The sequence below is a fragment of the Grosmannia clavigera genome, assembly GCF_000143105.1.
Source record: "Grosmannia clavigera kw1407 unplaced genomic scaffold GCSC_113, whole genome shotgun sequence".
NCBI lineage: Eukaryota > Fungi > Ascomycota > Sordariomycetes > Ophiostomatales > Ophiostomataceae > Leptographium > Leptographium clavigerum.
This window is the reverse complement of record NW_014040831.1, coordinates 367,503-391,435: the sequence shown is the minus strand read 5'-3', so window position 1 is coordinate 391,435 and position 23,933 is coordinate 367,503. Positions and strand designations below refer to the sequence as shown.

Sequence of the window (23,933 nt, the reverse complement as noted above, 5' to 3'; positions counted from 1 at the left end):
GGCCTCGAAATGGTCTGAGGCACAAATCCACCACGTAACTCTCAATCCGTCGCACTCGACATTGGCACCCGATTGCCTTGCCAAACCACCCGCATTACCCTTCCCCGACCGACGAGAAGCTCTTCCGACATGTTGGCAAGGTCCTGCCTGCGGTCAACGCGGGCCTTTGCCGGCGCCCGCCCGAGTGTCTTTAACGTGGCCAAGGTAGATTGATTTCCTCTCCATTTTCGTCTCTTGCTTTTTATGTCGTCCTCATTTCCCCGATGCAGCGGCTTCCGGCCGCGGTCTTGCCCGTCTCTGCTTGCGGCCTCTGATGTGTCTGCCGTGCTGCCGGTCCGACGAAACAGTCAATTGACTTTTTTTCTCTTCTTCAGCGTGCAGCCTCCACCTCGAGCTCCGGTTCTGCCGCCGGCGATGCGGCTTCCAACCTGCGCATGAACGTTGCCGCAGCCGCGTCGACCGCAGTGGCCGTCGGCTCGGTTGCCTGGTACTACCACCTCTATGGGCCCGTCGCCCAGGCGATGACCCCTGCCGAAGAAGGGTAAGTGCACGGGCTGAGCAGATGGGCGAGGGATTTTGCGAGCAGCCGACAGCGAAAAGGAAGCTCCGGATGGGCTGGAAGATGCTGACCTGCCTCTAGTCTGCACTCCACCCAGTACCCCTGGGCTCACCAGGGCCTTCTCAAGACATACGACCACCAGGCGTAAGTGCCCCCTTCGAGATGCGCTGCCGTGTGCTGCAAGCCGTTGCTGACGTGCGGCTGTCGGTCTCCAGTCTTCGCCGTGGTTTCCAGGTGTACCGGGAGGTCTGCGCGGCCTGCCACTCTCTCAGCCGTGTGCCGTACCGCACGCTCGTCGGCACGATCCTGACGTCGGACGAGGCCAAGGCCATGGCCGAGGAGAACGAGTACGACTCGGAGCCCAACGACCAGGGTGAGATCGAGAAGCGCCCCGGAAAGCTGTCGGACTACCTGCCGGCGCCGTACCCGAACGAAGAGGCGGCGCGGTTTGCCAATGCCGGTGCTCTGCCGCCCGACTTGAGCCTGATCATCAAGGGCCGTCACGGCGGCTGCGACTACGTCTTCTCGCTGCTGACGGGCTACCCGGATGAGCCGCCTGCCGGCGCGCAGGTCGGTGCCGGGCTCAACTTCAACCCCTATTTCCCCAACACCGGTATTGCCATGGGCCGTGTTCTGTTCGACGGCATCGTCGAGTACGAGGACGAGACGCCGGCGACCACGTCGCAGATGGCCAAGGACGTCGTCGAGTTCCTCAACTGGGCGGCCGAGCCCGAGATGGACGACCGGAAAAAGATGGGCATGAAGGTGCTCGTCTCCACGACCATACTGTTCGCAATCAGCGTCTGGGTCAAGCGGTACAAGTGGGCCTGGCTGAAGTCGCGGAAGATTGTGTACGACCCGCCCAAGAATGTCGGCCACTAGAGGTCTGACCGGTGATGGCGGCCGGATGGTGTCGTTGGAAGAGCCCCGACTCTCTCTCGGTCTCGGCATCTGCTGTATGTGTGTAATTGAGAGACGGAACACTCCCTCCCAACCCAAAATATGACCAGAAAGGCGAACAGGAACAACACACCTCGTTCGTTGACGGACCGGATGTCGGCGGAGTCGGAGACCATTCCTGGGGGAGAAGGATGGTGAAGAGGGGAGTTGTGGCGGCCAAATGTAAATCAAAGATTTGTTTTTGGTATTTCCCATTTTATTTTATTGTCAATACAAACCCCGTCTAGATGTTCGTGCAGGCCATCTCGACCGCAACCGTTGCCTGTTCGTTGCTGGGGCAAGTCGTTTTGCCCCTCCAATTCACGTCGTCTCGTTTCAACAGCCAAATCAAAGACCCAAACCCATCACAGGCTCAAGCATCGGGACAATGGCCGGACAAGGGCGCTCGTTGCTTACGCCGAGAGCCGCCCTAGATCTGTTGGAGCACTTTGACGTGGCCGACGATCCTCTCGCCAAAGCCTTTCTTGCCGATATTCTTGCTTCGGATGCAGCACCTCGACGGGAAATCGAATTGCTCCGACAGCTAAGTGTGCTGCCAGTTGGATGTGAGAGCGCTCCTGCCGAGAACGGCAAGACAGACAAGAAAGAAAGCCGAAAGCGGCAGGAGAGAGCGAGCAAGCCGGAAGAAGTCCAAGTCTCGCCTTTTTTCGATATCGACAATGAAGCCGAAGTCAATGAGAAAGGTCACGATAATGTCACCCAGAGCTCGGACAAGTCGATCACGTCTGGTGCTCAGGCTTCGACTCGACTTGTTGCTGTCTTCACGACGACTGCAATCCTGAATGCGCAGCCATTGTCTGCCAGGCCCCCCGAAACACCGCCTTCGCACAAGACGAGCTTTGAGGAAGCATCATCCACGTCCGGGCGCCGAGCCGGGCCGCGAGACCAGAAAAGGGAGCTGACATCACCTTTCTTCACGTCGAGAGAGGTCGACGAGAAAAAGCCCCCAAAGACGCCCAGGACGCCCAAGCGAGCAGTCTCTGGGCTACCGTTTGCACCACTGACGGCCGCTCGCTTCGGTCTCATCCAGGAAGACCTGGCCGACGATCTGTTCTGGCTGCTGGTCGCGCTCGTCTTTCTCGTCCGCGTCGCCGGCCGCACGTCGCTGCCCGTCTTCTGGGCCGTCAAGGCAGCCTATCCGACGGCCGATGCGCTCGCCGATGCCAGCCCGCGCGCCCTCGTCACCCTTTTACATCCACTCGGCATGTCGTCGGTGCGCTGCGCCACCATCCAGCGCTACGCCCGCCAGTGGCTCGAGCAGCCGCCGCGCCCTGGCATCTGCTCGACCGTCAGGCGATACCCGCAACTGCCCGAGGCAGAGGCAGAGTCAAAAGCGCGCAAAGGCTGCACCATCGCCGGCGACTCACAGTGGGAAATCGGCCATCTCACCCAAGGCGCCTACACTGTCGACTCGTGGCGCATCTTCTGCCGTGACGTCCTGCTCGGCCGCTCCGACAGCTGGCAGGGCCGTGCTGGCCGCTGCCACTCCTTCCAGCCAGAGTGGATGCGCGTGCTGCCACGCGACAAGGAACTGCGCGCCTGTCTGCGCTGGATGTGGATGAAGGAAGGCTGGGACTGGGACCCGCGGACAGGCAACCGTACCGTACTGTAGGACGACCTTCGACGTGCCGTAAACGATGGCCGCGTGGCCTATGACGCAAACGGACAGCTGCAGATACTGGACGCGGCAAAGGATGCAGCGGATACGAAGTAACAAAGGAGGGGTGCATGTACAAATATCATCCAATTCTATCTTACGCTATTATTTTGCTGCATAGACACGCTCACCGGCCACCAATCTGGTTCTTGGGAACAGGCGGAATCCAAGACACCGCCAGATTGACGCCAATGTGAATCACGCCAATGACCCAGAACGCCTTTGCGTAGTTGGTGCCGTTGTCCATGAACCGGAAGATCACAGCAAAGAAGATGCCGCCCATATTGCCGCCAGCACCGGCCAAGCCCGACACAATCCCGTTGGCAAACGGGTGGACGTGTGGCACCAGCGAGAAGTTGGCACCGTTGCCGGCCTGGATGAAGATGGCCGCCAGCGCGATGAGCCCGTACACGGTCGATTCATTGTGCGAGTCCACCTGGCCGACGACAATGAGGAACACGCCGCTCAGCACACCGCAGATCGTGATCCATCCCTTCTTCAGCCAGAGGTTGCGCCCGTAGCTGTTGTAGAGCAGGTCCGAGATGATGCCGCCGAGCGGCCGTGTCAGAAGATTGAGGAAGGCAAACATCGCCGCCCAGTCGGATGCCTTCGTCTGGCCCAGCTTCGGGAACTTCTTGAGGTAGTACGCCGCCAGGATGGAGTTGATGGCCAGTTCCGCCCCAAACGAGCACATGTATGTCAGCACAATCATCACCGTCTGCAGCGAGACCGCCACCTCCAGAGCCTCCTTGGCCGTCGGCTTGACCACGATCTCGCCCTGAGCCGTCTCCAGCATCTCATCCCTGTCGAGGTGTGCCTCGTGGTCGACGAACCGGATGTCGTCCTTGATCGCATCCTCCGTCCCACCGCCGTTGCTCGTCTCCGTCCGGGACCGCTGCTGCTTGTCCATGATACTGCCAGGAACATCGACGACCGGTGACGGCGCCGCCGCGACATGGACGTTGTGCTCCTCAAGATTCTTCTTGGCGTGCAGCTCGCGATCTTTCCACTTGCCGTCCGGAGTGTCTGGGCACAGGAGGAGCAGCGCCACACCCGTCGCGATGACCATGATGAGCGGTACGACGAATGTCACGCGCCACGCCTTGTCAGGCTTGTAGCCCCGATGCTTTCTCAGCGAGTCGTACACAGCCGGCATGATGAAGTAGGTGACCCCCCCGCCGGCATTGCCAAAACCGCCCGTCAGAGCATTGGCCGTGCCCACAACGTTCTTGTCGAAGAAGCCGGTCGACCACACCATGCACGGGACGAAGGAGCCGCCGAGGATTCCGGTAAAGAAGCGCGCCGTGTAGAGGCCGCCGGCCGATTGCACGAGCGGCGACAGGCCGACGGGGATGGCGCCGAGGAGAAGGATGAAGCCAAACACTATTCGAGGGCCGAATTGGTCACACAACGGACCAGATATGATACGAACCAAGAGCCTGTCATCGGTCAGAGACATTCGGCACATTTAGCCTCGGCCTAGGGAGCGTTGGGAGGATACGTACGTTGCACTTAGAGACACAATGTTGGAGTTGGCAACCTGAGCCGGTGTGAGTTTCAGGTCTTTCTTGATGGTGACGGTTAACTACAGGAGAAAGTGTTAGCTCTTGTTGCCACGTACTGTTGGAAGGTGGCAGATTGCATGCGTACCAGCGGCGGGAAGGCATACCACGCCCAGAAAGCGATCATGAAGCCAAACCAGGCGAAGAAGAAGACCCGGCCATACATATTGATCGGATTGAGAAAGGGAATCGATCGGGCCTTCCGGTTGATCGGATTGAGGACCGGGGCCCTCCACAGGTCCCTCACCTTGAAGCCGATCGCCATGATAGGGTAGATTGTGCAGGCAATGGGTTTGGGGATCAAAGATGGCGCAAGCGATCGTTGAGAAGCACTGGCACACAGATGGACATGGACTGATACAGGAAACGGGGCACCATAATATAAGCCAGCTGTGTGAGTGCGACCTTGCGAAGACAATGTGTCAGTATATGCATGGTATCCAATGCAGGCTGAGCACGAGGTAATCAACCGCAAAAAACACGCAATGTGAGAACGGGAAGGGCATGGGTCACAGCATCTCCGGACGGGAGTTTCGCGTCTGCCCTAGTGCCCGAACGAACCTTGCCTGGCCTCGGCTATCAATTGGCTCGACGAGACCCGGAGATGTTTGACGCAGCAGCCAGGAGAAGGGAAATGTGGGCAAGAACATTACAGAACATGTCAAACTCACCGGCCTTGTAGCAGGGAGGGAGTTTCAGCGAGAATGCCAAAACGTGTGAAAGACAGAGTACAGCTGGGCCAATGCAAGCCACCAGTGGCGTTATGCAGGTGTTATGTTCTGGGAGCAGAACCGAAATTCAGGAACGTGGACCCGTCTTCTCGTCTTCTCGACTGCGTCCCACACGTCGTAAGTACTCCACACACTCCGGCCTCGATGCAAGAAGAGTCTGGTAACGAGCACAGGGGTTGTGGGGGGTAGCAACGCGCGAGAAATGAGCTTTTCAGCTTGTTGTGAAAAAGGAAGCTGAGACATTCGCAGAATGCACGAATACGAGTCTATAAGTACCGATCAACGGCATCGGCCAGGCGGCAACACTGCGGGACGACAAAATGTTGGATGCGCTGATGATGGGCCGGCCGACATGCAGAGTCCAGAGCACGAAATCAAAGAGCTTTGTCGCAATGCTGCGTGTTGGCCTGCCTATGGCTGTGGATCGGCGTGATCTAGGGCCTTGTCGCTGCGCTCTAATAGGCTTATCTAGGCCTGGCAGCTGCGAGAGTGGACAGACCACACCGACTTGAGATAAGAACGCCTGCAACTCCTTCTTAATTGACGTTATCGACTTGGTCATCTCCGCGGCGCATCCAAGGACATGTCTTTATGCAGATGAGAGACATGAGGCTCCAGGCCGTTGAATCTTGCAAAAGGACGTCTGGGTCAATTTGCTTGCTTGTATCGTCAATGTGGATGCGCCTTCTCCGTCTTTGTGCAGAACCCCCATGTTTAAGGTTGCTTTAGAGACCGTCGCTGTTCGGCCGCAGCTTTGCCGTTCCGCAGTTAAGATACAAACGTGTTATGGAGTACGGAGTAAACCCGGCCAATACTGCGTACTGTTGCGTTGTGATGGCAAAACTTTTCATTCAGACACGCATTGGGTTTAGCATCCTGTATCCCTTTTTCTCGTATGGTGGGATGTGACCAATCACAACGAGCACAGACCTTCAACCTCCGCAGGCGGAGAAACCAATATAAGGACTTCCTGTTCGAGACATTTATTGAAAAGTGTATAAACTGCAAGTACGGAGTACGATTTTTGCCATTGCCCCAGTCGCATGACTCAGCTGTCACACAATATTGATTCGCTTGTGTCGCAAGTAGTCGTGCGATTCTAAGGCTAATACTTTTATGACGTATAAAAGTTGGGGTCTTATCGCTGGAAGTCCCGATGCGTTGGTCGTACATAGTGGCTGGATTTGCCCAACTAAGCGGCCGCGGCCAGTGATCATGCAGTGCTTCGTTAGTTGACGAATATGGCCTCGACTTCGATCTTAGGAGCATTGCCGCATTGATGACCGAATTATATTTAGAGTTATTGATTACTGAAAACGCTTACATTCGCTTTCGTAGCCCATGGAGTACTCTATAGACCTAAGTTTATCCCAACATGTTCTATTCTTACAAGAGTAACTCTATATACGGCGTACGGAGTACAGAGTACAACAGAGTGGTGACTGGCTTGATATAAAAGGCCGCAGTCTGCACACACACGTAGATAAGGAAAGTAAAAAAGAAACAAAGGTATAAAAAAAGGTTCATGCCGGACTCGAACCGGCGTTCCTGGAATGAATTTTGAGGATCAAAATCCAGTGTCCTAACCACTAGACTAATGAACCTGTCATATTTTTAGAAGTTCCGATTTTAACTCCTAAAGTATACAGAATACATCACTTCCGCAACTACTTCTTTTCACAGCCTTCGAAATGCTTTGCCAAAAATCACTCCATACGCATCGCAGACCAAACTTGCGAAACCCCTAACAAAGTCTTACGAGTCACTAAGACTGCTAAATGACAAATGGTTGAGGTCCTGTTGGTTATCAATCCTAGCAGAGGTAAATGGTGCTTGATGCAGCGACTTTAGGGTATTCGGCTGTGTTCAGCACTCGGAATCTTCGATGCATCACTAACGCCCAAGTATCTGCGCATTGGAAGCTCATACACTCCGTATGTTGTCATTGCTCGGCCTCGTCGTCACTTGACAACGGCTATGGGCTGCACGTGATACGGTCGTCGGCGGTTGTCAGCGGCTGTCGGCCCTTAACTAGCCAATAACATACTCACACTTAGACCCACGCCGGCTACCAGCACGGCTTCTAAGCCTCAGATGCCGCATCTAACGGCGGCGATTGCCATCGCCCCGGAAGACCTGCCAAAGAGGAAAAAGAAGGATCCTCCTGCCAAAATCAGCTGAGCTCTGTTATCATTGCATGAGCGGTGACAAGCCCTTCCAATCATTCTCCAGATGGTTGACAGATTGATGACGAATGTGGGCTCTATGGCCAATTCGAAGCCGACAATATTGCACCAGATGTTTTTCTCCATCCTCACCGTCTTAAAGTTTCCGTTTGAGATACCATTGTGGCAATGACGTGGCACTACCTCGTGTGGATCTTCTCCAGTCGTACCGAGAGTGTTTTACTGCTTTCGCTACCGTGTAAGCATGGCTTCAAGCCGAGCGTTCCCATGTAGACCAGATGCTATGCCGCTTAGATCTCGGGAACTGACGGAGTAGAATCCGTTGGGCCGCCTTCACTATGAACTCACAATCTTTTCTGTGGACGGGCTCGTAAAAGGGGAGTATCACCGACAGCCGCCCCGTCACCGCCACCGTACTTGTTTTAAACAGAGTTTAATATTCATATAGAGATCTCTTCTTATATGTTCTGTAGTACCTATTTGTGATTCTTGGATCTTGACCAAATTTGGCTCGTCAAAATATACATTCGAAATCTGATACGCATTGAGCACATCCTTCATCCATGTGTGCAGCCTTGACTTGCACTGTTTTAGATCTCAGATAACCTACCACACGAAGGAATATCAATATGACGACCTCGCAACTTTCGGTGGAACCAAGAGCACAGTTCCTGACGGATAGCACCCCCAACGCAATCTTCACAGGAGACGCTTAGACTAGACAACAAGCAGCTCGGTACCGCAAACATATCGGCAGAATGCCCGCCAGAGACACCATCGGGGCTATCAACATCAGAGAATACCGTATGGAAGCATTTAACTGCAGACATACGGCCATCTTTGATTGCAGAGATCGAATTGATTTTGCTCACTATCTTCACCGGCATGCAGGGTGAGTCCAGGCCGGTTGCTTTGTGTGTCTTGTCCATTATTATGTTCTAATTGTTGGACTAACATGTGGCGGCTGCGATGAAGATGCTGTATCTTTCCCCGACTACCACTGCTTCACATCGAACCAGACTGGAAACACGGTGTTTCTGATGCTCGCCATCGTCATCCCCCGGTTCAACGGCGAAATGTTCTTGACTGCCAACATTGGCTGCGCACTTGGCTTCTTCCTTCTCGCCAGCTGCCTGACTGGACAGCTGGGCCACATCATTGGACCGCGGTGCCGACTCTGGTTGATAGGGTGCAACCTCTTTCAAGCATGCCTAGTGTTTGCCGCAGGCGCCATCCAGAACGTCTATAGCGTCCAGGTCGAGGGTACTCGTGCTCTCGTCGTCGTTGGCCTACTTTCCTTCGCAGCTGGCAGCCAGGTTGTGCAATCCCGCTCAATGGCCATGACCGAGATCAGCACAGCTATGGCCACGGCTGCATGGGTTGACCTGGTCATCGATCCGAACTTGGCAGTGCTGAACAACCGTCCTCGGACTAGGCGGGTTGTGTTCCTTGCCTCGTTAATCGTGGGTGCACTGCTTGGTGCAGTCATTTATCGCAACGTTGGGTCGTCTGTGGCCGTACTGATATCGGCTGGAGGTAAGGTGCTCGTGGCTTTGCTATACCTCTTCAATGAAGCGGAAAAGCCCAAGGTGGATGCTGAAGAGGTATGACCTGCATCCTGTATTGGGGATGTTTTGGTTAAGAGAGCAGCAACTAGAATTAGTGTCTTTACTGTTTACGATTTCACGGATGATACACGAAGCATGCGATGACGATTGGGCGTTCTCTATCTGATAGATTTGTTTAAGCAGTTCCCAATAGAACGAAGTGTAATTTTCGCCGACATCTACTTTAGTTGTGACCATGCAAGAGGTTGTGGCCAGAAAGGGAAGGTTGCCTGGTGGGGCCACATCTATTCCACGGACGGCTGCCACCTGATTACGCGACGCTGGCTGCTCGACGCGTTTAATATGGCGGGTCGGAGAAAAACGCCACCGACCACTCCTTCCGCCTATGCGCATTGCCTATGACCACAAACGCTGCACGCATAAAAGTAGAATAGCAGCCAAATCCCGATCTGCTCATTTCTCAAGCCAGGCTGCTGTGCAGGAGGACCGCAATTGCAGCTGCGTCCAGCCACGACAGAAGCTCATGACTGCGGGCAGATAGCGGAACGTCTGTTCCTCGATACGGCCTTCATGACGATCAACAATCTTGCCGAACAGCTTCCTTGGCTACTGCGAAATCTCCAGGCCACTCATCCTGCGATTGGCTCTTCGTCTCGAGGAGCTGGACCCGGGTTTCTGGCTACGCCCACCTCTACGGCCAGCCTTTCGACCGCTGCCGTCCTTGCGTCGTCTTTCCGGAAAGATGCCGTCGTGTCCGGCAGTTCGACCGCGGTATCGACACTACCACGAGGCGCAGACCTTGGGCTGCCCACCCCTACATCTACTATATCGTCCTTTTCGGCCAGCTCGCGACCGACACCAACCATGCAGCCGTACGGCGGAGACGCAAGGCCACCGCCGCAATCTGTGGAGAAGAGGGTGCCCAAGGTGTCCAAGGTGCCTCTGCCGCCAACGGCGTTCATGACCCCTGGGCCGTCTGCGGTTCAGGCGAAAGGCGGCCTGACCATCGTGGATGCCAAGGGCAGGATAAAGACCACTGCAGTGGCAAGCGTTAGGACTCCGAACAAGACGCCAGGATCTGCGACACAGACGCGCAAGGCCAAAACACCAGTCGCTCCGTCTCCGTATGCGCTCGACTTTGGCTCCGATCTTGATCTGGACGACTTTGACTCCATTGTCGACCTGACCGGAGACGAAATCAACACGGGCTCTTCTTCTCCGGGCGGAGCTCCGCGGGAGGACACACACATTTGGCGAGAGGACTACTCGGCAAGGCCGGGTTCCGTCTCAAGACGCGGGAAGAAGAGGAAGAGTTGCGATATTAGCAGTACCCCTTCCAGAAAGCCCGCGACTGAGAAGAGCAAGGACGTAGAAACCGTCGACGACGGCAATGCCGATTTTCCAGACATTCATGATCTTGTGGGCTTCTCATCGCCCACCACGCCGCGGTTATCACCACCACAGAAACAGACGGAGCAACTGTCGGTAGTCCGGGAGCCCACACCAACAAAGAAACAGAAGTGCCTGTCGAGCCGCAGCGATGTGGTAATGGACTCAGAGGACGAGTTTGTCACCCCGCCGACCCGCAATGCCTCGTTTGTGGCCTCGCTGGCAAAACCGGAGAAGCAAGATGGTAGTGTTCCGAAACCTTGTTCCCCCAATATCAAGACTGCTTCGCATGTAGCAGACACTCCATTACGAAAGACGGCAGAGCGACATGCACCGATACCGCCAAATACAACCAAGAAATCGGAGGTGGGCACTAGCGCAGATATCGATATGCAGACCGGAGATGAGAGTGTTATCATTCAAGAGCCGGCAGTAGGCTGTGGCGATAGTACAATCGGAGGGGAACGTTCTGCCGACAAGGACAAGCCAGCACCGGCTCCAGCACCGGCTCCAGCACCGGCTCCAGCACCGGCTCCAGCACCGGCTCCAGCACCGGCTCCAGCACCGGCTCCAGCATCGGCAGAAGACGACGATGACGAAGATATGGAAGAGACACAACGACCAAGTATTCTCTCGTATTGGCCGGCGTTGAGATGGAAGCAGCACTTGGTCGAGGAGAAGATACGAAATAACACAACCGAGTACACAAAAGCCCTTCGGGAAAAATGGCCACAGGCACGCCGAATGCAAATCAAAGGAGAAAAGGAACCTATTTTGAGGGAGAAGCAGCCGTTAGACAGCCTTGTCGACGAAATGAGGGCCTTTGCCCATCTGTATAATGAACAGGAGGCTCTGCTTCATTCCATCACGGAGGCGTACCAAAATCATCTCGACACCGAATCGGAAGAGTCTCGCCTAGACGACCTGAGCCAGGAACTCCAGGACCAAGAAGAGACCCTTCGCACGCGCCTCTCCGAAGCAGCAATCGATCCTTCCAGCTGTCCGCGCGATTTTGATGCCGGCAGTCCCAATAGTGTTGTCATTCCCGCGACCCAGCACCCAGAGGGATTTTCGACGCCCATGACAGGCCGCAGCAGCACCTTTGCTACGAACCACTCTCAGATCATACTCCAGACGCAACTTCCACCACCGCAGCAACGCAGTAGACAAGCTGCCGACGGATACGACTCGCCCAATGGCCATCTGCCAGCAAGAATACACACAATACCCCGAGCAGCAACGACCCGAGATTCTGATGCCAAATTCCATAGTCAAGGAGACTACTTTGATGACGACGACATATTCAACGAGATGGAGGACCTCCCATCCATACTTGGTACAGGCTTTTCCGGTTCCGGGTACGGTGCCACGCCAGCCTACGGGCCTGCGGGATCAACGAACACTGCCTCCAGCAGACGAACCCCCCATAAGCCTCCTCCGGCAGCGCGGGGGCAAGAGTTCTTCAGCGATTTCAGCGACGATATCGAGATGCTGCAGGTGGCGGAGAGCTTTGAACAGCAACACTCGTTTAATGCTGGGTCGACGGCAAGGCCTGGGCCTTCGCGGACAATCCTCACACCGGCGTCTGGAAACGCGAAGAAATCACCGAGGATGGCTTTGGGCGGTGCCAAACAAGCGAGTCAGCTTGCGAAGAAGCCGGCGATCCCCCTCGAGCTGATGTGTTTTGACTGGTCGCAGGAAGTGCGCAAGGCGCTCAAAGACCGATTTCGCATGTCTGGCTTCCGGCACAACCAGCTCGAGGCCATCAACGCCACGCTTTCCGGCAAGGACGCCTTTGTGCTCATGCCAACGGGAGGCGGCAAGTCGCTGTGCTACCAGCTGCCGGCGGTCATCAGCAGCGGGAGGACAAATGGGGTGTCGATTGTGGTCAGCCCGCTGCTCAGTTTGATGCAGGACCAGGTGGACCATCTCAAGGCCCTGAACATTGCGGCGAGCGCGTTCAACAGCAGCACGCCGGCAGCTGCTCGCAAGCACATCCTTGCATTGTTCTCGAAGGCGAACCCCGAGCATTTCCTGCAGCTGCTCTACGTCACGCCAGAGATGGTGAGCAAGAGCAGCCAGTTCTGCCAAGGCCTGGAGACGCTCTATCGGAAGAAGAAGCTGGCGCGGCTCGTCATCGACGAGGCTCACTGTGTCAGCCAGTGGGGCCATGACTTTCGGCCGGATTACAAGGCGCTCGGCGAGGTGCGGCGGCGGTTTCCCAGCGTGCCGGTGATGGCCTTGACGGCGACGGCGACGCCAAATGTCATTGTGGACATCAAGCACAACCTGAGCATCGACGGCTGCAAGGTGTTCAGCCAAAGCTTCAACCGGCCCAACCTGTACTACGAGATCCGAGAGAAGGGCAAAGGCGCGGTGGAGAACATCGCCGAGCTCATCCAGTCGCAGTACAGCGGCCAGACCGGGATCGTGTACACGTTATCGCAGAAATCGACGGTCAGCATTGCGGACAAGCTGCGAGACAAGTTTGGCATCTCGGCGCACCACTACCATGCCGGCATCCCGGCCGACGAGAAGACGCGGATCCAGCGTGACTGGCAAAAGGGACGGATCAAGATTGTGGTGGCCACGATCGCCTTTGGCATGGGCATCGACAAGCCGGACGTTCGGTTCGTCATCCACCACTACCTGCCGAAGAGTTTGGAGGGATACTACCAGGAGACCGGGCGAGCGGGCCGGGACGGGATCCATTCGGACTGCTTTCTCTACTTTAGCTATGGCGACATCAAGAACCTGCGCAAATTTATCGCCGACTCGGAGGGCAGCGAGGCTCAGAAGGCGCGGCAGCGGGAGATGCTGAACCGGATGGTGGATTTCTGCGAGAACAAGCGCGACTGTCGGCGGTCGGAAATCCTGCGCTACTTTGGCGAGAACTTTGAGCAGAGCGGATGTGGTGGGACGTGCGACAACTGCAAGTATGGCGGGAAGTTTGACCTGACCGACTTCACGCAGTATGCGGTGGCCGCCCTCCGAGTGGTGGAAGCGTACGAGCTGATCACGATGATCCAGTGTGGCGATATTCTGCAGGGAAAACGGCGGCCTGAACCGGAGCATAGCTCGCTGCAAGAGATGTATGGGATTGCCAGGAATCTGAAGAAACATGAGATCCACATGATGATCTACCGGCTTCTGGGAGAGGGTGCCCTGAAGGAGGAGAACAAGGTCAACCGGATGGACATTGCGATCCAGTACTTCAGTGTAAGCACCAGGCGGATGTTGGGAGAGCAGAAAGTGGCAGAAAGACAGAAAAGCAGAAGCTAACCGTGTCTGCAGCTGGGCCGTCGCGCAGGCGAGTTCTTTTCGGGCACGAAGAAGCTACAGGTTGTCACTAAGGTTGGCACCGATGTAGCCGGCCCGATTGCTGCTAAGAAGACGACGGCATCGAACAAGACAGGCAAAAAGGCTAAGACGGCCAAGGCGACTGGCGGAGACGATTCAGTGTCAGGCCGAGCAGCAGCCAAGAGCAGTCGAAAGGGCAAGGCCGTAGCCGTCGCTCTCGACCAAGGCGACGATGTCGAGGCAGATGGCAGCGACGCTGAATCCGACGAGTTTGGCGGTCCTCTGCACGCAAACGGGTATGCCAAAGACAACTTTGTCGTCTCGGACAACGACGACGACGATTTCGAAGAGGCTGCACCGCCAAGACATCCGGCACAAGCACAACGCAAGGCCCGGAAAGTCCAGCTGGACCGATTCCGGTACGAGAACCAAGGCAGCAGCAACAACGTCATCCGGCCACCACAGCGGCAGCGCAGGCTGGAAGAGCTGGGCGGACCGATTGCACATGACTCGCGGTTGACCGAGGCCAACATCGACCCGATTCATGCCGACATCATCGCAGCCTTTGCTGACGAGGCACGACGGATCGAGGAGAAGATTCGGAACGAGAAGGGCCTGCGGATCCTGTTTACCGAGAGCCATTTGCGCGAGATGGCCATCGGCTGGACGGACTCGCTCGACAAGATGCGGCGGATCCGGGGCATTGACGAGGGTCACGTGAAGCGGTACGGCGGCCGGTTTGTGCAGCTGATCAAGCGGTACCAGGTCATGTATCAGGAGATGATGGGCTTTGGCCGCGACGAGAGCCCAGAGCGGCCGATAGCGACAACGACCGTGTCGGCTGCTGCTGCTGCTCGGCCTTTGCGTCGGGACTATGAGGCCGTGGTAGACCTGATCAGCTCAGACGAGGACGAGGACGACAAGGACGACAAAGACGATGAGCCGTCGGTGAGCGAGTCACGTGAGGCTGAGCGTTGGCGGATGGAGCTAGAGACGCTGCAGACGCAGCCATCAGGCAAGTCTGGTGGTGGTGGCGGGCGATCTGGAGGAGGCTCTCGCAAGAGCTGGTCGTCTGGCGGAAGTCGAAAGCCACCTCGTCGTGGTGCAGCCGGTGGAGGCGGTGGGAGCAGTCGGGGCGGAGGCGGAAGCTCAAACTCACGCAGCCGCACAAGTGGTGGAGGAGTATCGAGACGAAAGGCCCCAGCTTCAGCTTCAGGCTCGGCTTCGGCTGGCGGACGAGGCGGCATTGGCATGATGCCTCTCTGAGGACGGTCTTGTATCATAAGCCCTCCCGTTTTACCGGGAGGACGGCGTAACTTTTGGGTGACGGGAATGGGAGAAAGGAGTCGGTTACATGGAGGCCTTTTGTCATTTTAGAGCGTGGAAATACCAGCAAATACTAGCAAATACCAGCAAGAAGCAAGAAGCAAGACAATCGACAGGTGCAGAATCACAAGTGCGGCAAGTGGAAACAAGCAAAACGTTCAATAAATAGACACGCTAAACGACCAAGTTGCCCTTCCGTATCTGTTCTTACAGCCGCGCAAGAGAGAGAAAAACGCCGAGCACCAGAGTAGTACACCTTTCATCTGGCGTGAAAATAGACCGACAGAACGACAACGCAACTGTGAGACAAACCACCTCTTTGTCCTTTTCCGGGATATTATCGAGGGAGCGTAAAAACAAAACAGGGAGAGTTTCATCAGGCCCGTTAACGGCCGTCAACCCGGACTGAAACCAAGAGAAACGAATATATGGCTGGCAGATATGGCTCCAGATGAAGCAAAAGAAAAAAAATCGAGAAATAATTCGTTAAAGCCGTCCACGGACTCAAGGCCTCCACCTGGGCCGCTCCGTCTTTTTTTGTTGCTCACTGGCCGAGTTGTTCCGCCTCGTCTGTGGCGAATCACGACCGGAGATGCCGTCCAGGGCGTTGCCTCCTTCTCCACTCACCCAGACACCGGGGTAGAGGCCGCTCCGGCGAGACATGGCCAGGGAGCTTGCAGACCGTGGTGGCCCATTTGGCGACGTCTCCATGCTCCAGGCCGGCTGCATCGATGCGCGCCGGTTGTTCGCACCCGACTGCGAAGAGTGTGAGCTCAGACGAGGACGGAACGGCGTTCCACTGGTCCCCGGCCGGCTGTGAGAAGGAGAGCTTGGCGGGGCTGGTGAAGACGCGTTGCGGCCAAGCGGACTTGGTGTGGGCAGCCTCGTCATGCCCCTCGCCCCAGAGCCGGACGTGCTTGTCATTGACGGTGTCCGGCGGAGAGTGGGTGTCTTGGCATACGGACTCGGCGTCGTCAGGCTGAGCGGCTTAAAGTTGTGACCGGTGTCGATGCCGACAGTCGAGCTGTTCCATCTAGGACGTGTGTCTGGCGGTGGTGTCGGCCGTGCTGGTTTCGCTTTTGCTTTCGGTGTCGGTGCTGACCGCTGTCCGTGGACCGGGGTCACCGAACCTTCGCGACTCGGAGACAGTAAACCAGGGCTGCCAGGAGGCATGTAGTTGGAAAAGCGCAGCGGCTTTCGCGCCTGAGCAGCAGCCGCGGCTGTCGAGCAGATGCTCCGCCGGCTGGCAAGCTGTGGCAGCTGACTGTTGCCCATGACTGACCGGCGCTTCATTTTTGTCGGGGTGCCCTTGTTGTCGGCCTTTCCACCGCCAGAGGCCCTCTGGCCCTTGTCTAGGCCCAGCGACGACATGATCACGGATGAGGGCGGCGAGCTCTGCGGTGTATCGCGTCCGCTCCCGCCCGTCGACTGGTCGTTTGACAGCATGCTCGAGATGGAGTCGCGCAGCTGCTGGCTCGCCTGCTCGGCCTGCACGTCCTCGAGGCCCATGTCCACGTCGTGCATGCGGTCCCGGAGCTCGTCCCACTTGGCCTGCAGCTCGGCGTGCAGCCGCAGGATCTCGCCGTTGAGCGTCAGACGGTCCTTGATGCCCTTGTCAATGATCGCCAGGACCCGCTCAATAGCCGGGCCGTAATGCACCTTCTTGGTCTCGTAGCTCTCCGTCTTCTTCGCCATCAGCGGCTGGTTCGTCAGGTGCAGGCCGGCATCCAGAGCCTCCCTCAGCTTGGCCACACTGCGCTCTACCGACTCGTACATCTTCTGCGCCTGCCGCGCCGCTCCCCGGAACACAGCCACCCAGCGGTCCTCGCCAAGCTCCTTCCGCAGTGACTCGGCATCTTTCTCGAGCTTCCTGTAGCTGCCATCGAGGCCGCATCGCCGCATCTCGAGCTCCTCACAGGCCGTTGGAAAGCACGACGACGCCCGGGCTTCGAACACGCACAGCCGCATCGGCAGAAAGTCCAGTGATGCACGGAGCGGCTGCATGCGAGCAAACAGTGCCAGGAGGCTGGAGTCGTCCAGGGATATGCCGGGGGTTGTGCTGGCTCCCCCCTCAGGCGGGTTGGCGCTGGGCGGGAAAACCGGAATGCTGTAGCGGTTGTTGCCAGACGAGGCGGGCACGCGAGTCGGCGCGTTCGGCTGCTGCTGCTGCTGCTCCTTTGTCTCTTCCACGATCGTTTCGAGGTCGCCAATATCGACGCCGGCAGCGTCAGCACCGTCTGCGCCATCGGCACCATCAGCGCCATCGGCACCCTCTGTGTCCTCCGTGTCCTCGGCGGCGGCCCCGTTGGCCAGGATGGACTTGTGGCGACGCTCCTCCATCTCAAAGACAAGCCGGCTAAGCTCCTCCATCTCGTTTTGGATGTCGCCCAGCACCATGCTCCAGAGCTCCTCCCACTCCATCGCAATCTCAACCTGGGCCTTGACGCTCTGCAGGGTCTTGCGCATCTTCTGCCACTCGTCCATGATGGACTCCATCTGGATGACGGCACGATGGAGGTCGTCGGCACTCACGCTGGCAATGTCCGGACGGTTCTGCAGCTGCTCAATGGCCCCGACGTATATATTGATTAGCTCCTCGAACCGGACAATGGCATGTTCGACCTCCTCCAAGCCCTCGCGGCCACCGGCTGCCGCCCATTCCACGTCATCGTCGCTGTCTAGGCCATCGATGACCTCAGAAGCCTTGGACACCCAGTTCCGGATCTGCTCGGCAGCACCGATCAGGGCACGCGTAGCCGCCTGGGCCGTCGGGATGGCGGCGACCTTGCTGGAGAGCGACTCGGCATCAGGCAGTTGGAGGGATGTCAGCTGGGCCAGCTGGTTAGCGAAGGACACGCGCGATAATGTGTAGATAGAACCGGCGCGTTGTAGGCCCAGCGGGTTGAAGTAAGAGGTTACATCTGAGCTGAAGTCCGTCTGTGGGGGCGTGGATGGTGGCGGAGGAGGGCTTTTTTTCGGAAGAGGGGGAGGGACTTTGGGCGATGCAAGAGATTCAGGAGAGTCAGGAGATTCAGGAGATTCGGGAGGCTCAGGCGGTTCAGGGGGTTCAGCTGCTGGGTTGTGTGCGAACTCGTGGACAGGCTGAATGTCCCGATCAAGATGCTGCTGGCGGGTATCTAGCTGTACTTTGGTGCCATTTTCGTTTGTATGGTCTGGCAAGCGGTACTTGTTTGTGTCCATCTCCATCTCCAGGGGCGGGACGGTGTCGATCTCGGGAAGAAGCATAGAGGAAGAGTCGTCGTCGCTCGGATAGAGGTTGCGGTCGGTGTCGACGTCGGCGGTTGGCTGCTTGTGGCGTCCCTTGGCAAAGCGGGCGACAGCGGCACCAGCGCCCTTCCAGGGACGGCCGCGCCGTTCAATGACGGGGACGACGGAGCCGGCCTGGTGCTTCTGGTCGAGCTTTCGTAGCCGGTCTTCGGGGAGGCGGCCGATGTGCTCAGGCTGTGGAGGCAAGGCGGGCGACGAGGCCTTGGTGGAGGTGGTGCCAAAGCCCAGGGCTTTCAGCCGGGCGGCCAGGCCGGGCGATGGCTTTCGGGGCTGGGGTTGGTGGATGGGAGTAGACGAGGAGGAGGAGGCGGGCGAGGGGATGAGGTGGATGGGGTCGGCTCGGTCTGGTCGGTCGCTGTGGCCGGTGACAGGGGAGAGGCCAATGGGATCGTAGCCGAAGCCGCTGTACTGCGAGAGCCGCGACGGTGAGGGCGACGGGGAGGGCGTCTGCGTTTGCGTGATCAGGGGTGGCAGCTGGCCCAAAGGGGAGGAGGGCAGGAAGGGAGACGGGATGGGATTGCTCGAGCCGGGACGGTCGTCGTCGGATCGGTGGTGGCTGAGGTCGGCAAAGGTCAAGATGGTGACGGGCCGATCGCCATTGTGGTCGATAGCAGAAGGAGAGAGGGACGAAAAGGAGGCCGAGATGGGAGGTTGAGATTGGTGGAGGCCGTCAGTTTCCGACTGTGGATAACGGCGCCCGTTGTTGTCATTTGATGGCGATCCGTCAGGCCCAGCAGACGGGACAGACGTGACGGCAGCACCGACAGCACCGACAGCACCAGCGGATGTGACAAACGTGGAGGTCATTTAAGCACAGGCCGATGCAGACTTGTCGTTTTGGGCTTTTTGGAATTTGGGCCTTTTGGGCCGTTGGGCCACTCAGGCTCCTGTCACGATTCCGGGGACAGACTGCTGGGACACTTGGGACTCTGGCGATTCGTCTTCTCTCCCAGCTGGTTCCGTTCTCCCCTTCGGTTGGCCGATGCCCTGCGACCCCCCCTCTTCCGTTTTGGCCAGTGTGCGCGTTAGTTGGCCGTAAGGCACAGATGCATCGAGGTGGGCTTGCGCACGCGCTGGGAGGTGGTATGGGGCGGAGGTCTGTGGTCTATCGTGTCTGCAGGCCGGGCTTGGGGTGCCTTTCTCTTTGGCTTCTGCCTGTTTGTCGTGTGGACTGCCGATGAAATCCACTTGGCGTCGCCAGGGGTGCTTGACAGTTTGTGAGGTGATGGCCGAGGAAAAGGACTTTGCAGCTGTTCCGGGAAGGAGAAAAGGGCGATTGCAGGGAGAAGACGGTGAGGCAGCAGCAGACTGAACGCTTGCAGTAGCAGGATGCAGGCGGATGGAGACTGGGGTCTCAGCGGGAGGATGCGCAGAGCAGCTGGACAGGTCGACAGCAGAGCGAGAGCCGGAAAGGAGCAGAGAAGAGAGAGAGAAGGGAGATGAAGAGGGCAAAAGGAGATAAGAAGCGGCAGGTCTGTCAAGTCTGGTTGCGCCCAAAAAGGTAGCCCGTCAATAATAATCAAAAAGGCGGAGAAAACAAGAAGGTGCAACGCACGACAAGAGGGCGAGACAGCGATGGCGACGCCACTGCCCTTCGCATAGGCCAAATTACGAGTACGGCCAGCTTGTGAGTGCGATACGAGGCAGGCACGATCCGCGGGCTGCGACGTTAGCAGCAGCCGACAGGCTGGGACGGCCGTTGAGGTTACCGGGATCGCGCCCGCCCACCGTGCAGTGGCCGCTGGTTTCCTCCTCACACGGTGGCCAGACCTGCCTGTAGGAACGCGTCGCGAGACGCAAGATTGCGCGCAGATCGCTAAAATGAAGGTGCCTTTCTTACGAGGAGCTCGTACTCCGGCGTGTGCTTCCGTCTGGAGCCCCACTGCGAGTCGTAACGGCACGTATCCCTAGGCAGCACCTCTGGCGAGCAGGTGACGGCCAGGCTGCCAGTGGGCGGCCCGGATGCAGGTACGGCTGCGGCAGCCTGGACGAGTGCGCGCGTGTTCCTTGTTGCGTGTTGCGTGTTGCGTGTTGCGTTGTTGTTGGATGCGGGAGATGGACTCACAGTGTGTGTTGGTGGTTGTTGACACTGTCCGTCTCGTGGAAGACAGCTCACTTTGTCTCGTGGCTTTACTATGTACTCCGTACGGAGTACTCGTAGTACGATACATAGTATTAGTCACCTCCACGACGCGGCAAGAGCTTCAGCTCAGGTGCTTTCCGTTGCTGCGTAATTTGCGGGTGTCACACCCCTGAGGGCCCCTTTCGCAAATTTCCCCTCGTCTCTCTGCGGCTTAGCGCGCCCCACCAGCTCGCCACGGGCCTGCTCTGTACAGAGTAGTGTCGCTGTCCGAGGCCAGCAAAGACCGCTGAAGGCCACCGGACCTTCCGCCAGCTAAAACAGCGGTTCCCCTGAAATTCGCCCTCTTTTTTGCACAGCGCACAACACACAACACTCATACTTCCCCGCCTTTGCTCGCTCTACTTTTTCTGCGATTCTCTGCGCGTTCTGTCCGTTTCTCTGCTCTCTGCCCGTCTGTCCGTCTGCCGTCTGTCTGTCTGTCTGCTTCGCTTCTTCTGTCTGCTCGCCTCTCCGCTGCCGCTGATCCCCGTTTGCCTGTCCCTGTCGTCATGCTTGTCGTCGACTGCCGCCGCTCCTTTCGGCTGTCCTGATTGTTTGCTGCTGGACGGCTTTGGATCTGCATCGGCTGTCTCACTGGTCCTCCTTTCGGCTGTCTTCGCCTTGATCCACAACCGTTGAACGCCACCTTACCAACAGCTCGCCCACCTGGTCTGGTCCAACATCAACGTTGCCACCCCCAACTAACCCAACTCAACGTCCCATCATGGCTCACCCGCAAAACGACCATCGGCCAGCATCACCGCCGCCCGAAGCTGTCCCGACGGCCGCTCTTCCACACGGCTTGGGTCCGGCCAAGCTCTCGCGCTGTGTCTCGACGGCCTCGTCGTTGTCTCACGGCTCGACCACCACCCGTGACTCGCGCGAGTCTCTCGGCAGCGATGCCTCGTCCACGGCCAACTCGCTCAGTCGCCAGTCGTCCGGCTGCTATCCGCTCTCGCTGCAGACCGGTGCCGCTGCTCCCGGCTCGCTCTCGCTTCCGTCGCTGCAGTCGTATCCCACCACACCGTCGCTGCCAAACCAGCACCTTGTCCGCCGTCGTGGCTATATGCGGCCACAGGGCACCGACTTCGCCGCCAGTGCTCGTTCGCGCGAAAGTGTTCTCAGTCTTGGCAGCATCACCCATTTGCAGCATTACTTTGCCCGCACCGGCCTGCTCGATCTCAAGGGCCAGCTGGAACGTCGTCGTCGTGGCATCGGCAAGGCTCGCACCCTCGATCTCTCTCAGCTCGACCCGGCCAGCTATCTGACTCTACAGCCGGCAAAGACCACCCGCCCGGTCTCCATGATGGCTGCTCCTCCCGGCCTCTTTCTCGGTGACCAGCCGGACCAGGACGACTATAACTCCTTTGCGCCCGACGACCCCGACAACCTCCTTGTCGAGTCGCCCGTCCAGGACGATGGCCTTCCCGTCGACGATGCCCCCGACGATGACTGGGATCCCGACGACGATGAGGACGGCATGCTTCCGCCAACTGTCAGCACGTATCGCTTCCGCGAGACCACCCTGCCCAAGCCGCCCACCCAGGCTGAGCTGCGTGCCGACCTCAAGGCTGCCCTGACCGACGGCAGCAAGGCCCTTGCCGAGATCCGTGCCGGCATGGCAGCGCGCGCTCGTGCAAAGGCTGCCAAGGCCGAGCTCGCTGCCCTCGCCGCCGAACCGCCCTCGCCGCAGCGCGAGGAGACCGCCACACCCATGTCCAACGACTATTTCACCAGCGTGCGCAACCATGCCGACAGCGTGACCAGCGTCCGCAGCGTCGCCACCACTGCCTGGTACGAGATTCAAGGCATGCACATCCTCGACATCATGACCCTGGCCATCCGTGCCGCCAAGGTCTTTTACACCAGCCACGAGCATCCCGACCTGCTGGACGCCATCAAGCCCGAACGGGAGGTCCGCTCCGAGCTGCTCGGCGTCATGGATGTTCTGCGCCGCATGGCTACCCGCAACTTTGCCGGTGGCGCCCGTCGCGATGAGCTGCGCGCCATGGAGGCCTGGATCGCCAGCCTGCACGCCATGCTCGATGCTGAGGACGCCATGTTTGCCGCCGAGAAGGCCGAGCGCGCTGGCTGGACCTGGCTGCGGGATGGTGATTGGCCTGCTGGCCCTGGCATCGACGGCAAAGACCGCCTCCGCGCCTATGCCCGCGAACACGCCTTCATGCAGTCCATTCTGGTCGGATACTCCACCGAAGTCATTCCCGACTGGATCCCCATCGACCGCAGCGACGTCGGCGCAGACACGCCCCGCGACGACACCACCGACGACGGCCCCGTCGCCTCTACTCCCTTCCTCCAGCACTTGCAGTCGGGCGTCTGTCTCGTCCGGCTGCACAACTGCGCCGTCCGCCGGTCGCGACGTCGTTTCGGCGCCATTCCCACCTTCCACGCCGACACCCAGAAGCCCTATCGCGCCGCCGACAACCTGCGCTACTGGGTCAAGGCGGCTGAGCTGCGCTGGGAGATCCTGCTCAAGATTGACGCCCTCGCCGTCGTCTGCAACAACAGCACCGCTGCCCTCGCTGCCTTTGAGGATGCCATCTACCAGTGGTGTCGAAAGGTCCGCGAGGAGGTTGCCGCCTCTGCCGACGACGACGAGCTTTGATTCTTCCTCGCCCGTTGCCTTTGCCTTTCCCATCTTTCTACTCAGCCTCTTCTACCCCTTTCCCCTTCTCGCGCTGTTCTTCATGGTCCTTCATGTATACCCCGTACTCTTAATGTGCTTGCTCTTCCCAGCATACTTCTCTGGCGTTGTCATCATCACCCCTTGCGTAGTCTAGCCCTGTTTGTTTTTGGCTACTTGCTTTTTCTTGCTGTTTTTTGCCCCGCTTCCTGTTGCCCTTCTGCCGTACATACTTGTTCGCCCGGATAGATTGATCTTGGGAATCTTCAAATTGTTTCTCCATCCTCCTGGATAGAAACCCAACCATACAATCACCAAAGTAATGAATAAATGCAAACTAGAAGATAAAATGTCCTAAGATACTTAATAAATGGGCGAATGGAAAAACTTATGAGAAAGCAAACACCCCAATTCTAGGCCTCCTCAACCGATCTCACCTTGACACGGTACCGCATCTTGAGCCATCTATCATGGACGACTCCAGAACGGTCAATATCGAAAACCAGTAAGAATCTTGAAGACAGACTTGTAGATGCGCAGAACAATCTGGAAGACATGTGAATTTGGAAGGGGGGCCGATGCATGCAGAGCAGTCAGCCAGGAGTCGTCGGAATGGCCTACTTGGGACGGTAATGCAGCTT

The 23,933-nt window shown here is 57.8% G+C and overlaps 6 protein-coding genes across 6 annotated transcripts; 4 read left to right on the top strand and 2 right to left on the bottom strand.

Annotated features, from left to right (window-relative positions):
* Window positions 1-129: 129 nt before the first annotated feature.
* CMQ_3553 (cytochrome c1) lies at window positions 130-1,441 on the top strand (the record flags this gene model as incomplete). The annotated part of the gene is made up of 4 exons (XM_014319491.1): window positions 130-204; window positions 375-541; window positions 641-703; window positions 775-1,441. 4 exons carry the CDS (start codon window positions 130-132, stop codon window positions 1,439-1,441), a joined length of 972 nt encoding a protein of 323 aa, XP_014174966.1.
* A 445-nt stretch (window positions 1,442-1,886) lies between these two features.
* On the top strand, window positions 1,887-3,131 carry CMQ_3890 (pre-mRNA splicing factor; the record flags this gene model as incomplete). The annotated part of the gene is made up of 1 exon (XM_014319828.1): window positions 1,887-3,131. The coding sequence occupies one exon, from the start codon at window positions 1,887-1,889 to the stop codon at window positions 3,129-3,131; it is 1,245 nt and encodes a 414-aa protein (XP_014175303.1).
* A 172-nt stretch (window positions 3,132-3,303) lies between these two features.
* On the bottom strand, window positions 3,304-5,003 carry CMQ_4062 (nitrate transporter; the record flags this gene model as incomplete). The annotated part of the gene is made up of 3 exons (XM_014320000.1): window positions 3,304-4,615; window positions 4,682-4,761; window positions 4,827-5,003. The coding sequence occupies 3 exons, from the start codon at window positions 5,001-5,003 to the stop codon at window positions 3,304-3,306; spliced, it is 1,569 nt and encodes a 522-aa protein (XP_014175475.1).
* A 3,537-nt stretch (window positions 5,004-8,540) lies between these two features.
* On the top strand, window positions 8,541-15,178 carry CMQ_3710 (DNA/RNA helicase; the record flags this gene model as incomplete). Its single annotated transcript, XM_014319648.1, has 5 exons — window positions 8,541-8,547; window positions 8,631-9,259; window positions 9,761-11,044; window positions 11,459-13,831; window positions 13,907-15,178. 5 exons carry the CDS (start codon window positions 8,541-8,543, stop codon window positions 15,176-15,178), a joined length of 5,565 nt encoding a protein of 1,854 aa, XP_014175123.1.
* Window positions 15,179-15,742: 564 nt separating this feature from the next.
* Window positions 15,743-19,333, bottom strand: CMQ_3899 (karyogamy protein; the record flags this gene model as incomplete). The annotated part of the gene is made up of 1 exon (XM_014319837.1): window positions 15,743-19,333. The coding sequence occupies one exon, from the start codon at window positions 19,331-19,333 to the stop codon at window positions 15,743-15,745; it is 3,591 nt and encodes a 1,196-aa protein (XP_014175312.1).
* A 2,039-nt stretch (window positions 19,334-21,372) lies between these two features.
* Window positions 21,373-23,274, top strand: CMQ_4111 (uncharacterized protein; the record flags this gene model as incomplete). The annotated part of the gene is made up of 1 exon (XM_014320049.1): window positions 21,373-23,274. One exon carries the CDS (start codon window positions 21,373-21,375, stop codon window positions 23,272-23,274), a length of 1,902 nt encoding a protein of 633 aa, XP_014175524.1.
* Between the last annotated feature and the right edge of the window lie 659 nt (window positions 23,275-23,933).